Source organism: Pongo abelii, chromosome 5 (genome assembly GCF_028885655.2).
Source record: "Pongo abelii isolate AG06213 chromosome 5, NHGRI_mPonAbe1-v2.0_pri, whole genome shotgun sequence".
Taxonomy (NCBI): Eukaryota; Metazoa; Chordata; class Mammalia; order Primates; family Hominidae; genus Pongo; species Pongo abelii.
The window spans coordinates 35,073,892-35,087,694 of NC_071990.2; the positions used below are offsets into that span (position 1 = coordinate 35,073,892).

Consider the following 13,803-nt stretch of genomic DNA (forward strand, 5'->3'; position numbering starts at 1 on the left):
GGCTAATTTTTGTATTTTTAGTACAGATGGAGGTTCTCCATGTTGGCCAGGCTGGTCTTGAACTCCTGACCTCAGGTGATCCGCCTGCTTTGGCTTCCCAAAGTGCTGGGATTATAGGCGTGAGCCACCGTGTCTGGGCAAATTATGTTTTAAAAATGAAATTTTCTTTTAGCTGACAAAAGGATATTGATCTGGTCCAGCCTATGGGGCAAAAAGACATACAATTATTATTTTGTTATTTGTTTGTTTGTTTTGAGACAGAGTCTCGCTTTGTTGCCCAGGCTGTAGTGCAGTGGTGCAAACTTGGCTCACTGCAACCTCTGCCTCCTGGGTTCAAGCGATTCTCATGCCTTAGCCTCCCAAGTAGCTGGGATTACAGGCATGCCCCACCATGGCCTGGCTAATTTTATTTGTGATTTTTTAGTACAGATGGGATTTCACCAGACCAGGCTGGTCTCGAACTCCTGGCCTCAAGTGATCTGTCCACCTCGGCCTCCCAGTGTTGGGGATTACAGGTGTGAGCAACCATGCCTGGCCTGCATTTTAAAATAAGCATTCCAAAATAATTAAGATCCATGTGATCAGAGGACCATAGTTTGAGATGCATTGCCCTAAAAACTGGCAAGGTTAGGATGAAATGTAATACAATCTGATATACTTTTTTTTGTTAAGGCTTGAAAAATACATTTATCTATATGGAACTGTAAATAGAGTTAGATTTTGCAAAGAACACAATGTAGAAATTAGATACTTAGCACTTACTTAGTATAATCACTCAGAGAATGTCAGTGCTAGCTAACAGTATAACTTATTCTTGACTGTGTTTATGTTTTATTTTATCTGAAGTATGTTTCTCTTTTTTCAGAGAAGTCATCAGTTTGAAAGGGTCTATCTCACTTTCTTTTCTTTAAAAGTGGCTGGGCACAGTGGCTCACATCTGTAATCCCAGTACTTTGGGAGGCTGAGGTGGGAGGATTGCTTGAGCCCAGAAGTTCCAGACCAGCCTGGGTAACAAAGGGAGACCCCATCTCTACAAAAAATAAAAAAAATTAGCTGGGTATAGTGACATGCACTTGTGGTTCTAGCTACTCTGGAGGCTGAGATGGGAGGGTCACTTGAGCCCCAGGAGGTCGAGGCTGCAGTGAGCCATGATCACGCCACTACACTCCAGCTTGGATGACAGAGTGAGACTGTCTCAAAAAATAAAATAAAATAAAAAAGGCTTTTTATCATATGAAAGAGCAGTTTATCTTAGTGGTTCTCAGCCTTTTCTCCTTACTCCTGCCTATCAGAGGGATCCTTACTTCCATCCTTGACATTGGCTCACTTCTACAAGAATTCTCAGCTGGGGTAGAAAGGTAACATCTTATCAGAATCTGTGAGGTTGGAGAGGAGGAGACATGTAGTTGTAGTCTTCAAAACTCATTCTGCCTGTTAAAACATTCTTATCTTTCTAAGACTAGTAGTACTTCTGAAGTATGCCCTGCCCCAATTTCTGAATTGATATGGCTTCCCTGGACCACTTAAGATTAGAGGAAGGGTTGCTAGGACAGTAGAAGGAAATAATTATAATATTTTATTTAAATACATAAGAGACTTGAAAAAGAATTTGCCCGTGCCTAGTGATTACAAATAATGTTGAGTTCTGTTTTCTGCTTTCCCTTCTCTCAGGACTACTGTCTCCTCAGAGTTCTTAGGGGCATGCGCTGTCTTCCTTTACTTCCTTTTGTTGTTGTCTTATTAGGAAGTATTTAGATGAGTTTATTTCTCCTTCGTACCTCAGTCCTATTTCCTTGTAGATAGCCATTTGTTTAGGAAAAGGACTGAAAAGCCATTTCTTTCTGGAAGAGAAATAATCACCTTCCCTCTGTGGCAAGTTGTTTTCAGAGGAAAAGAACCATTTATTGAAAACTTGTCTTTTTGGTTCAGAGAATAAAGTTAGTTCATACTCAGTAAATGTAGATTAAAATTTTTTAAGTGAATTAAAATCAGTAAAAGTATGTGTAAGGGCCTGGGATTTTATTTTACCCTATTTAGAAGCTAATTATTAACTCCTACTGTTTCGTGGATGCTGGCGGAACACACGAGACTTCTGGATCAGAGACAAAGGACTTTATTACTCACAGCCTGTTTTTCATGGCCCAGCAAGCAGCATAATAAGTATAATGTTTATGTCAATTTTCCTTGCCTCCAGAGTCCTGTGGGAGTGACATGAATGGGCCCAGATGGATGCCTGCATATGTGTTATAGGAATAGAACACTGAGCTTGGGGAATCCATTGCTTTTATAGTAAATGGTAAGCAGGCCTGTTCTTTGTCCTAGTCGGAGAGATTATTTCCTTACTCAAAGCTGTCCTTTGCAACCACAATCCTGAGAAGAGGCCTGAGTAAGAAGTGGTTAGGACCATGCATTCTTGAAAGGCCCAGCAAGACGTGTAGGATTTTTTTTTTTTTTTGAGGCGGAGTCTCGCTCCCTCGCCCAGGCTGGAGTGCAGTGGCGCTATCTGGGCTCACTGCAAGCTCCGCCTCCCGGGTTCATGCCATTCTCCTGCCTCAGCTTCCAGAGTAGCTGGGACTATAGGCATGCGCCACCAGGACCGGCTAATTTTTTTTTTTTTTTTGTATTTTTAGTAGAGACGGGGTTTCACCGTGTTAGCCAGGATGGTCTCGATCTCCTGACCTCGTGATCCGCCTGCCTCGGCCTCCCAAAGTGCTGGGATTACAGGCGTGAGCCACCGCGCCCGGCCAGACATGTAGGATTAAGAGAGGCCCATGGGGCCAGGCACAATGGCTCACATCTGTAATGCCAGCACATTGGTAGGCCGAGGCAGGTGGATCGCTTGAACCCAGGAGTTCGAGACCAGCCTGGGCAACATGGAGAAACCCTGTCTCTACAAAAAATATAAAAATTAGCCAAGCATAGTGATGTGTGCCTGTAGTCCCAGCTACTAGGGAGGTTGAGGTGGGAGGATAACTTGAGGCCAGGAGGTCGAGGCTGTAGTGAGCCATGATGGTACCACTGCACTCCAGCCTGGATGACAGAGTGAGATCCTGTCTCAGAAAAAAAAAGAGACTCAATGGAGGGATAGCATTCCCAACACTAAGTACGTAAATAGATAATTGATAGAAATCTTAGAAAAATTTGTTACAAAATATTTGCCATACAAAAGGTATGGAGTAGCATAATGAAAAGCCATACAGTCACCTCTCAACTTGAGAAATAAGCGTTATCCATACAGTTGAAGCTTCCTGTCGACCCCTCCCCTTACCACACAGGTAAGCACTTTCCTAAATTTGTCATCATGCCAATGCATTCCTATGTATCCCTTAATATCATACGGTATTGTTTTGGATGTTCACAAACTTTTTTATTTTATTTTATTTTATTTTATTTTATTATTATTATACTTTAAGTTTTAGGGTACATGTGCACAATGTGCAGGTTTGTTACATATGTATACATGTGCCATGTTGGTGTGCTGCACCCATTAACTCGTCATTTAGCATTAGGTATATCTCCTTTTTTTTTTTATTTTTTTTATTTTTTATTTTATTTTTTTTATTTTTTTTAATTTATGAAGTATTTATTGATGATTCTTGGGTGTTTCTCGGAGAGGAGGATATGGGAGGGTCATAGGATAATAGTGGAGAGAAGGTCAGGAGATAAACACATGAACAAAGGTCTCTGGTTTTCCTAGGCAGAGGACCCTGCGGCCTTCTGCAGTGTTTGTGCCCCTGGGTACTGGAGATTAGGGAGTGGTGATGACTCTTAAAGAGCATGCTGCCTTCAAGCATCTGTTTAACAAAGTACATCTTGCACCGCCCTTAATCCATTTAACCCTGAGTTGACACAGCATATGTTTCAGAGAGCATGGGGCTGGGGGAAAGGCCATAGATCAACAGCATCCCAAGGCAGAAGAATTTCTCCTAGTCAGAACAAAATGGAATCTCCTATGCCCACCCCTTTCTACACAGACACAGCAACAATCTGATCTCTCCTTCCTTTCCCCACACTTACCCCCCTCTTCCTTTCAACAAAACCGCCATCGTCCTCATGGCCCGCTCCCGATGGTCGCTGTCTCTTCGGAGCTGTTGGGTACACCTCCCAGACAGGGCGGCCGGGCAGAGGCGCTCCTCGCTTCCCAGACGGGGCCGCCCGGGCAGAGGCGCTCCTCACTTCCCAGACGGGGCCGCCCGGGCAGAGGCGCTCCTCTCCTCCCAGACGGGGCGGCCGGGCAGAGGCGCTCCTCGCTTCCCAGACGGGGCCGCCCAGGCAGAGGCGCTCCTCGCTTCCCAGACCGGGCCGCCCGGGCAGAGGCGCTCCTCACTTCCTCCCAGACCGGGTGGCAGCTGGGCAGAGGCGCTCCTCACCTCCCAGACGGGGCGGCCGGGCAGAGGCGCTCCTCACTTCCCAGAGGGGGCGGCCGGGCAGAGGCGCTCCTCACTTCCCAGACCGGGCGGCCGGGCAGAGGCGCTCCTCACTTCCCAGATGGGGCGGCCGGGCAGAGACGCTCCTCACTTCCTCCCAGACGGGGTGGCGGCCGGGCAGAGGCGCTCCTCACCTCCCAGACGGGGCGGCCGGGCAGAGGCGCTCCTCACTTCCCAGACTGGGCGGCCGGGCAGAGGCGCTCCTCACTTCCCAGACTGGGCGGCCGGGCAGAGGCGCTCCTCACTTCCCAGACTGGGCGGCCCGGCAGAGGCGCTCCTCACCTCCTAGACGGGGTGGCCAGGCAGAGGCGCTCCTCACTTCCCAGACGGTGTGGCGGCTGGGCAGAGGCGCTCCTCCCTTCCCAGATGGGGCAGCCAGGCAGAGGCGCTCCTCACTTCCTCCCAGACGGGGTGGCGGCCAGGCAGAGGCGCTCCTCACTTCCCAGAGGGGGCGGCCGGGCAGAGGTGCTCCTCACTTCCTCCCAGACGGGGTGGTGGCTGGGCAGAGGCACTCCTCACCTCCCAGACGGGGCGGCCGGGCAGAGGTGCTCCTCATCTCCCAGACGGGGCGGCCGGGCAGAGGTGCTCCTCACTTCCCCCCAGACGGGGTGACGGCCGGGCAGAGGCACTCCTCACCTCCCAGATGGGGCGGCCGGACAGAGGCGCTCCTCACTTCCCATACAGGGTGGCAGCCGGGCAGAGGTGCTCCTCACTTCCCAGATGGGGCAGCTGGGCAGAGGTGCTCCTCACTTCCTCCCAGACGGGGTGGCGGCCAGGCAGAGGCGCTCCTCACTTCCCAGACTGGGCGGCCGGGCAGAGGCGCTCCTCACTTCCCAGACTGGGCGGCCGGGCAGAGGCGCTCCTCACTTCCCAGACTGGGCGGCCGGGCAGAGGCGCTCCTCACCTCCTAGACGGGGTGGCCAGGCAGAGGCGCTCCTCACTTCCCAGACGGTGTGGCGGCTGGGCAGAGGCGCTCCTCCCTTCCCAGATGGGGCAGCCAGGCAGAGGCGCTCCTCACTTCCCCCCAGACGGGGTGGCGGCCAGGCAGAGGCGCTCCTCACTTCCCAGAGGGGGCGGCCGGGCAGAGGTGCTCCTCACTTCCTCCCAGACGGGGTGGCGGCTGGGCAGAGGCGCTCCTCACCTCCCAGACGGGGCGGCCGGGCAGAGTGCTCCTCATCTCCCAGACGGGGCGGCCAGGCAGAGGTGCTCCTCACTTCCCCCCAGACGGGGTGACGGCCGGGCAGAGGCACTCCTCACCTCCCAGACGGGGCGGCCGGACAGAGGCGCTCCTCACTTCCCATACGGGGTGGCAGCCGGGCAGAGGCGCTCCTCACTTCCCAGATGGGGCAGCCGGGCAGAGGCGCTCCTCACTTCCTCCCAGATGGGGTGGCGGCCGGGCAGAGGCGCTCCTCACTTCCCAGACGGGGCGGCCGGGCAGAGGTGCTCCTCACTTCCTCCCAGACGGGGTGGCGGCCGGGCAGAGGCGCTCCTCACCTCCCAGACGGGGTGGCCGGGCAGAGGCGCTCCTCCCTTCCCAGACGGAGTGGCCAGGCAGAGGCGCTCCTCACCTCCCAGAGTGGGCGGCCAGGCAGAGGCGCTCCTCACTTCCCAGAGTGGGCGGCCGGGCAGAGGCGCTCCTCACTTCCCATAGGGAGTGGCAGCCAGGCAGAGGTGCTCCTCACTTCCCAGATGGGGCAGCTGGGCAGAGGTGCTCCTCACTTTCTCCCAGACGGGGTGGCGGCCAGGCAGAGGCGCTCCTCACCTCCCAGACGGGGCGGCCGGGCAGAGGCGCTCCTCACCTCCCAGACGGGGCGGCTGGGCAGAGGCGCTCCTCACCTCCCAGAAGGGGCGGCTGGGCAGAGGCGCTCCTCACTTCCCATATGGGGTGGCAGCCGGGCAGAGGCGCTCCTCACTTCCCAGACGGTGGCGGCCAGGCAGAGGCGCTCCTCACCTCCCCGATGGGGCAACCGGGCAGAGGCGCTCCTCACTTCCTCCCAGACGGGGTGGCGGCCAGGCAGAGGCGCTCCTCACCTCCCAGACGGGGCGGCCGGGCAGAGGTGCTCCTCATCTCCCAGACGGGGCAGCCGGGCAGAGGCGCTCCTCACTTCCTCCCAGACGGGGTGGCGGCCGGGCAGAGGCACTCCTCACCTCCCAGACGGGGCGGCCGGGCAGAGGCGCTCCTCACTTCCTCCCAGACGGGGTGGCGGCCGGGCAGAGGCGCTCCTCACCTCCCAGAAGGGGTGGCCAGGCAGAGGCGCTCCTCACCTCCCAGACGGGGCGGCCGGGCAGAGGTGCTCCTCATCTCCCAGACGGGGCAGCCGGGCAGAGGCGCTCCTCCCTTCCTCCCAGACGGGGTGGCAGCCGGGCAGAGGCGCTCCTCACATCCCAGACGATGGGCGGCCGGGCAGAGGCGCTCCTCACTTCCCAGATAGGGCGGCTGGGCAGAGGGGTTCCTCACATCCCAGACGATGGGCGGCCAGGCAGAGATGCTCCTCACTTTCTAGACGGGGTGGCGGCGGGGCAGAGGCTGTAATCTTAGCACTTTAAGAGGCCAAGGCAGGAGGCTGGTAGGTGGAGGTTGCAGCGAGCCGAGATCACACCACTGCACTCCAGCCTGAGCACCATTGAGCATTGAGTTAGCGAGACTCCGTCTGCAATCCCAGCACCTCGGGAGGCCGAGGCAGGCAGATCACTCGAGGCCAGGAGCTGGAGACCAGCCCGGTCAACACGGCGAAACCCCGTCTCCACCAAAAATACAAAAACCATTCAGGCGTGGCGGCGTGCGCCTGCAATCCCAGGCACTCGGCAGGCCGAGGCAGGAGAGTCACCGGAGCCCGAGGCAGGGAGGTTGCAGCGAGCCGGATCATGGCAGTACAGTCCAGCTTCGGTAACAGCGGGAGACCGAAAAAAGAAGGAGAGGGAGACCGAAGAAAGGGGAGAGGGAGAGGGAGGGGGAGGGGGAGGGAGAGGGGGAGGGAGAGGGCTAGGTATATCTCCTAATGCTATCCCTCCCCCCTCCCCCCACCACACAACAGTCCCCGGAGTGTGATGTTCCCCTTCCTGTGTCCATGTGTTCTCATTGTTCAGTTCCCACCTATGAGTGAGAACATGCGATGTTTGGTTTTTTGTCCTTGCAATAGTTTGCCGAGAATGATGATTTCCAGTTTCATCCATGTCCCTACAAAGGACATGAACTCATCATTTTTTATGGCTGCATAGTATTCCATGGTGTAAAATGATTTTTTTACTGTCATTTAAAAATTGTTAAAGAGCTGTTTTCATAGTACCTTCTTAAGGACTTTAGAAAAAAGTTGCAAAGATAAACTTTTGCACGTCATGATTTCATGGTCCAAGGAAAAGCAAAAACACTAAAACATAGTTTAGTAAAAGGAAAAGATACATATAGTGAAAAAAGTTGGTAAATATATAGATATGTAACTCTAAACTGTTAGCATCTAATATATGTAAAGACTAAGTATAGTTAAGGTTGGTGGACAAAATACAATTCAAGATTGGGGTGAAAATAGTGACTATGAGAGGCAGCAGCAGTGAATTACAGGAGTGAGATTAATTTAGACAGTTTGTCTTACAGGAGAGAGGGTTATGCTATGAGGACTGGCCTTAAATTGATGCAGCCAAAAAGATGAGAGAAGGGAACTGGGAGTAGTTAACCAGCAGGGCAGTTAGCTAAGAGATATGTGGGCCAGCATTCTGTTGGGTCATCATTTGGATTAGGAAGAATGGCCAAGACTAAGCCCCTTACCTTGAAGAGCTTCATCTAATTGAGCAGGGGTGGTTATATTATGCATTTGAGAATTAGAGAACATCCTAAGACTCTGTCATATGATTATGACCTAAACATGCATTACAGATTCCAGGAATGGAGAATAAAAGAGTGTAATGTGAGTTGCAGCAGTTAGGGGAAGAAGGCCTCAGGGAGAAGTCTCCAGTTCAGCCTTGCATGGCAGATAGTGGTGTGGAGGGAAAGGGAAAGGGAGTGGCTGGCGAGAGCACAGCATCGAGGACTGGAGCAGTGAGAAATAGTGAGAGGACTGGCCTGTGTGAATATTTTATCTCAAGACCATTTGACCGATAGAATTTCCTGTGGTCTGGATTTTGCTGATTGCACACTTACAGTGTAGTTCAGCAGTTTTCATCTGTCCTCAGTATTTCCTTCAAATTAGCAACTGGACCCAGTGGCTTGATGAGATTCAAGTTTAGTCTCTTTGGGAAGACTACAGGTGACTGGTTGTTCTTTTTTTCGTATCAGTAAAGATATGTGTAGGGGTCTGGGATTTCATTTTACCCTGCTTTAATAAGCCAATAATTAGCCTGTTACTGTTTCACATTCTTAACTTCATGTAGCTCCCTCTTCTGTTATTTCAAGTAGTGCTAAAAAAAAATAACAGCTTGCTTCCTGAGATAATAGGTCTCTGTTCCCCTCCCTTACTTTTATCTAGAACATCTCTTTTCTTCATTTCTCTCATCCCTATCTTGCTCATTTTTAATTCTTTTCTGTGTGGGGGTCCTTTCCTAGGAAGGAGCTTGGGAAGGTTAGTTTCATGAGTTTATAGAGCTAGACTGCTCCAGCTCCTTGGGGTCTCACTACGGATCCCTTGCAGTGGACAGAACCCTCTCCCAGTGTCAGTTACTGTTGTCAGATCAGTCCCCATTGCTTTTCATTTAATAATTGTTGGTTATCTTGGGGTTCTTCAGTTCTCAGTTGTCAGATGCTCTTTTGCTTCCCTCCACTTTGTTCTGGACAGCTGGATAGCACTTACGTCTTGTGGCTGTTGATGTTTTTTCCCCACCCACTTGTCTATGGGGATTTATGAGGATACTTCATATTCTATTTTGTTTTAAATGTTATTCATGGACTTTCTGTGTTGTTATCTAGTTGCTCTGTCTGGTGTTTGTCTGTTTTTATAATGGGTCTTGCTCTGTCATATCAGGCTAGAGTACAGTATCATGATCACGGCTCACTGCAGCCTCAACCTCAGCCTCCTGGGTAGCTGGGACTATAGGCATGCACTACCATGCCTAATTTTTTTGTTTTTTTGTAGGGATGGGGTCTCGCTATGTTGCCCAGGCTTGTCTCGATCTCCTAGGCTCCAGCGATCCTCCTGCCTAAGCCTCCCAAGGTACTGGGATTACAGGTGTGAGCCACCACGCCTGGCCCTCTGTCTGTTTTTTTTTTTTTTTTTGAGATGGAGTTTCGCTCTTGCTGCCCAGGCTGGAGTGCAATGGCACGATTTCAGCTCACTGCAACCTCCGCCTCCCAGGTTCAAGTGATTCTCCTGCCTCAGCCTCTGGAGGAGCTGGGATTACAGGCATGTGCCACCACACCTGGCTAATTTAGTATTTTTAGTAGAGACGGGGTTTCTCCATGTTGGTCAGGCTGGTCTCGAACTCCCGACCTCAGGTGATCCACCCGCCTTGGCCTCCCGAAGTGCTGGGATTACAGGAGTGAGCCCCTGCGCCCGGCTCCCTCTGTCTTTTTATGCGAGGGTTCAGAAATATCGAAAGACTACATTGCCATTGCTACAGCTATTGTGCCAGAATCCTCGTTGTAGGTTCTTTAGTAGGATGATGACACAATCATAAGTAGAATCATAGGTTTCACCTAACATCTTATATGGTGTAGAGATGGTGTGGTCTGAGTGCATTTGTTCTGGCTGGTCTGAGTGTGGTGTTGTTTACAACTAATTGATCACAACCCCAGTTACAGGTTTCTGTGTTCCTTCACTCCCACTGCTTCACTTGACTAGCCTTAACAAATGTTCTTTAATTTTTTCTTTTCTCTAGATTCAGAAGTGTTTTGGCTGTAATACCCAATTAGCAGATTCCCATGGAAATAATAGCTTCTTATCATTACTCTTTTCAGGTTCACTAAGAATCTTTCCCCAGACAAAATCAACCTGAGCACCCTGAAAGGGGAGGGTCAGCTGACCAACCTGGAGCTGGATGAAGAGGTTCTACAGAATGTACTGGAGCTGCCCACCTGGTTAGCCATCACTCGGGTCTACTGCAACAGGGCCTCCATCCGGGTGAGAATGAGGATCAGAATGCTGCTGTTTTCTTTGGCCAGTAGGCCTGCTTTCTGGAGGGTCAGCTACCACAGCCCTGAGACTTTGCTTTCCTCTTTCAGATCCAGTGGACAAAGTTGAAGACGCACCCTATTTGCTTGGTAATGACCTTTCTTGATTGCAAGTTTTCAAATGGGGATGGACAGGGTAGGCTTTTAGAAGATGAGGGAGAAAACGATAGGCTAACCCTTTTAGGAATGATGGGTGTCTCCTTATGTCCCTGTGAGCTTCTCTCTGAGACAGTGTGACTGTCGTCTGGGCTTATTCTGGAACTGCTGTATGGTATAGGATTAGCACCGGGACACAAGACCCAGGGCTTCTCAGTTGTTTTCTCGGTTTTAGTGTAACAATTATGGCTGCCTAGGCTCTACCCTTAGACTTTCCTATCTTCCCTTGAAAATTTTTTTTTTGAGATGGAGTTTTGCTCTTGTCACCAAGGCTGGAGTGCCATGGCTCACTGCAACCTCTGCCTCCTAGGTTCAAGCAATTCTCCTGCCTCAGTCTCCTAAGTAGCTAGGATTATATGAACCACCATGCCCAGCTAATTTTTGTATTTTTAATAGAGACGAGGTTTTGCCATGTTGGCTAGGCTGGTCTCAAACTCCTAACCTCAGGTGATCCACCCGTCTCAGCCTTCGAAAGTGCTGGGGTTACGGGCGTGAGCCACTGCACCTGGCACTCCTTGAAATCTTGACAGAGGAAAAATTAGAAGTTTGGTTTGGGCCGGGTGCAGTGCTGTAATGCCAGCACTTTGGGAGGCAGAGGTGGGTAGATCACCTGAGGTCAGAAGTTCAAGACCAGCATGACCAACATGGTGAAACCCCATCTCTACTAAAAATACAAAAAATTAGCCAGGCGTGGTGGCAGGCGCCTGTAATCCCAGCTACTCGGGAGGCTGGGGCAGGAGAATTGCTTGAACCTGGGAGGCAGAGGTTGCAGTGAGCCAAGATCGCCCTGCAGCCTGGGCGATAAGAGTGAGACTCTGTCTCGGGGGAAAAAAAAAAGTTTAGTTTGGGTTGACTGTTGGACGATTATCAGTTGAGGGCCCTTCAGAAGCTGGTTGATGTGTATCTTTATCCCAAAAACTGGAATCCCCAGGAAAAATAATATTCCTGCAACTTGGATTTGTGTTTTATCTTTTTGCTCTGAGCTCATCCTGTGCTTGTCATGAGGTTCTGCTGCTAATGGAAATGGAAGGGGGAAAATGAGGACTCTCCTTGCATTTTAGTTTGTTCATTCATTCATTCATTCAGTAAATATTTATTGTCTGCCCACAATGGGTATAGCACTTGACTAGGCTCTGGAGCACAGAGATGAATGCACAGTCTGTGCTGTCATTGTGCTGTGTGTGTATTTGTGTAAATGCTTAGTTCTCCTTGACTTCTATTTCAGTGTCTGGATAAGGTAGAGGTGGAGATGAAGACATGTGAGGATCCTCGGCCCCCCAATGGACAGTCTCCCATTGCCCTTGCTTCAGGACAGAGGTTAGTTTCTTTGAACCCTGTTATTTCCAACATATTAATTTCTCCAGATCCCCTTTTAGTTAAAAAATACAAACTTTTTATTATGGACATTTTCAAACTTACACTAAAGTAAAGAAAATGGTATAAGAACCCCCATATACCCAAGATCTAATTTCAGCAATTATCAACACTTTGTCATTCTTCTTCTTCTGTTTTTTTTTTTTCCTGAGATAGGGTCTTGCTCTGTCACCCAGGCTGGAGTGCAGTGGTATGATCACAGCTCACTGTAGCCTCTACCTCCTGGGCTCAATCAGTCCTCCTACCTCAGCCTCCCAAGTAGCTGGGACCACAGGCGCACATCACCATGCCTAGCTAGTTTTTTGTAGCGATGGTGTCTCACTATGTTGCCCAGGCTGGTCTTGAACTCCTGGCCTTAAGCGATCCTCCCACTTCAGCCTCCCCAAAGCCCTGGGATTATGGATGTGAACCACCATGCCCAATGTTGTCATTCTTTTTTCTTATTCCTGCCAGTTTGTGTATGTGTATGTATGTGCATGTGGACACTATAGTACTTGAAAGCAAATCTCAGAAACCATATGATTCCACTTGCAGATACTTTTTTTTTTGAGATGGGGTCTCACCCTGTCACCCATCCTGGAGTGCAGTGGTGTGATCTTGGCTCACTGCATCCTCTGCCTCCCAGGCTCAAGTGGTTCCCCACCTCAGTCTCCCAAGTAGCTGGGACCACAGGCATGCACCACCATACCTGGCCAATTTTTTGTAGTTTTGGCAGAGACTGTTTCACCATGTTGCCCAGGCTGGTTGTGAACCCACCTGCAAATACTTTCATATCATGTCTTTAACAGACAAGGACTAGAAAAAAAAATATTGCTATCACATTAAAAAGAATTAACAGGCCAGGCACGGTGGCTCACGCCTGTAATCCCAGCACTTTGGGAGGCCGAGGTGGGCAGATAACCTGAGGTCAGGAGTTCGAGACCAGCCTGGCTAACATGGTGAAACCTTGTTTCTACTAAAAATAAAAACTCAATTTCTACTAAAAATAAAAAAAATTAGCCAGGCGTGGTGGCGGGCACCTGTAATCCCAGCTACTCAGGAGGCTGAGGCAGGAGAATCGCTTGAACCCAGGAGGTGGAGGTTGCAGTGAGCCGAGATCACGCCATTGCACTCCAGCTTGGGCAGCAAGAACGAAACTCCATCTCAAAAAAAAAAAAAAAACCCAAGAATTCCTTAATATCATCTAATACCTATTTCATAATCAATTTTCCTGGATTATCTCTAAAATATATATATGTATATATGTATTTTTCTCTTTTTCTTTTTTTTGGTTTTGAGACAGGGTCTCGCTCTCTCACCCAGGCTGGAGTGCAGTGGCACCATCTTGGCTCACTGCAACCTCCATCTCCTGGGTTCAAGTGATTCTTGTGCCTCGGCCTCCTGAGTAGCTGGAATTACAAGTGCCCCACACCACACCTGGCTGATTTTTGTATTTTTAATAGAGATGGGGTTTTGCCGTGTTGGCCAGGCTGGTCTTGAACTCCTGGCCTCAGGTGATCCACCCACCTCAGCCTCCTAAAGTGCTGGAATTACAGGCGTGAACCACTGTGACTGGCCTAAATGCATATTTTTTTACAGAACAATGTGGATCAAAAGAAGTCCATACTTTATATTTGGGTGATAGGCCTTTTAAAGCTCTTATAATTATATCTCACCACACACACATTTTTTAATATACCATTTATTCTTTGTAGGAATGAGGTAATCTTTTCTAAAGAATTTCCCTTGTTTTGCATTCTGGCTGATTGT

The 13,803-nt window shown here is 50.1% G+C and overlaps 1 protein-coding gene across 4 annotated transcripts in view; it reads left to right on the plus strand.

Moving 5' to 3' along the window:
- Nucleotides 1–13,803, plus strand: part of BLTP3A (bridge-like lipid transfer protein family member 3A) — a 91,226-nt gene that overhangs the window by 23,812 nt on the left and 53,611 nt on the right. For all 4 annotated transcript variants that reach the window (XM_009241769.4, XM_063725213.1, XM_009241768.4 and 1 more), the window contains 3 exons: nucleotides 10,312–10,474; nucleotides 10,576–10,614; nucleotides 11,906–11,997. In XM_009241769.4, the coding sequence (XP_009240044.2) occupies nucleotides 10,312–10,474; nucleotides 10,576–10,614; nucleotides 11,906–11,997 (294 nt within the window). The remainder of the gene's footprint in view (nucleotides 1–10,311; nucleotides 10,475–10,575; nucleotides 10,615–11,905; nucleotides 11,998–13,803) is intronic.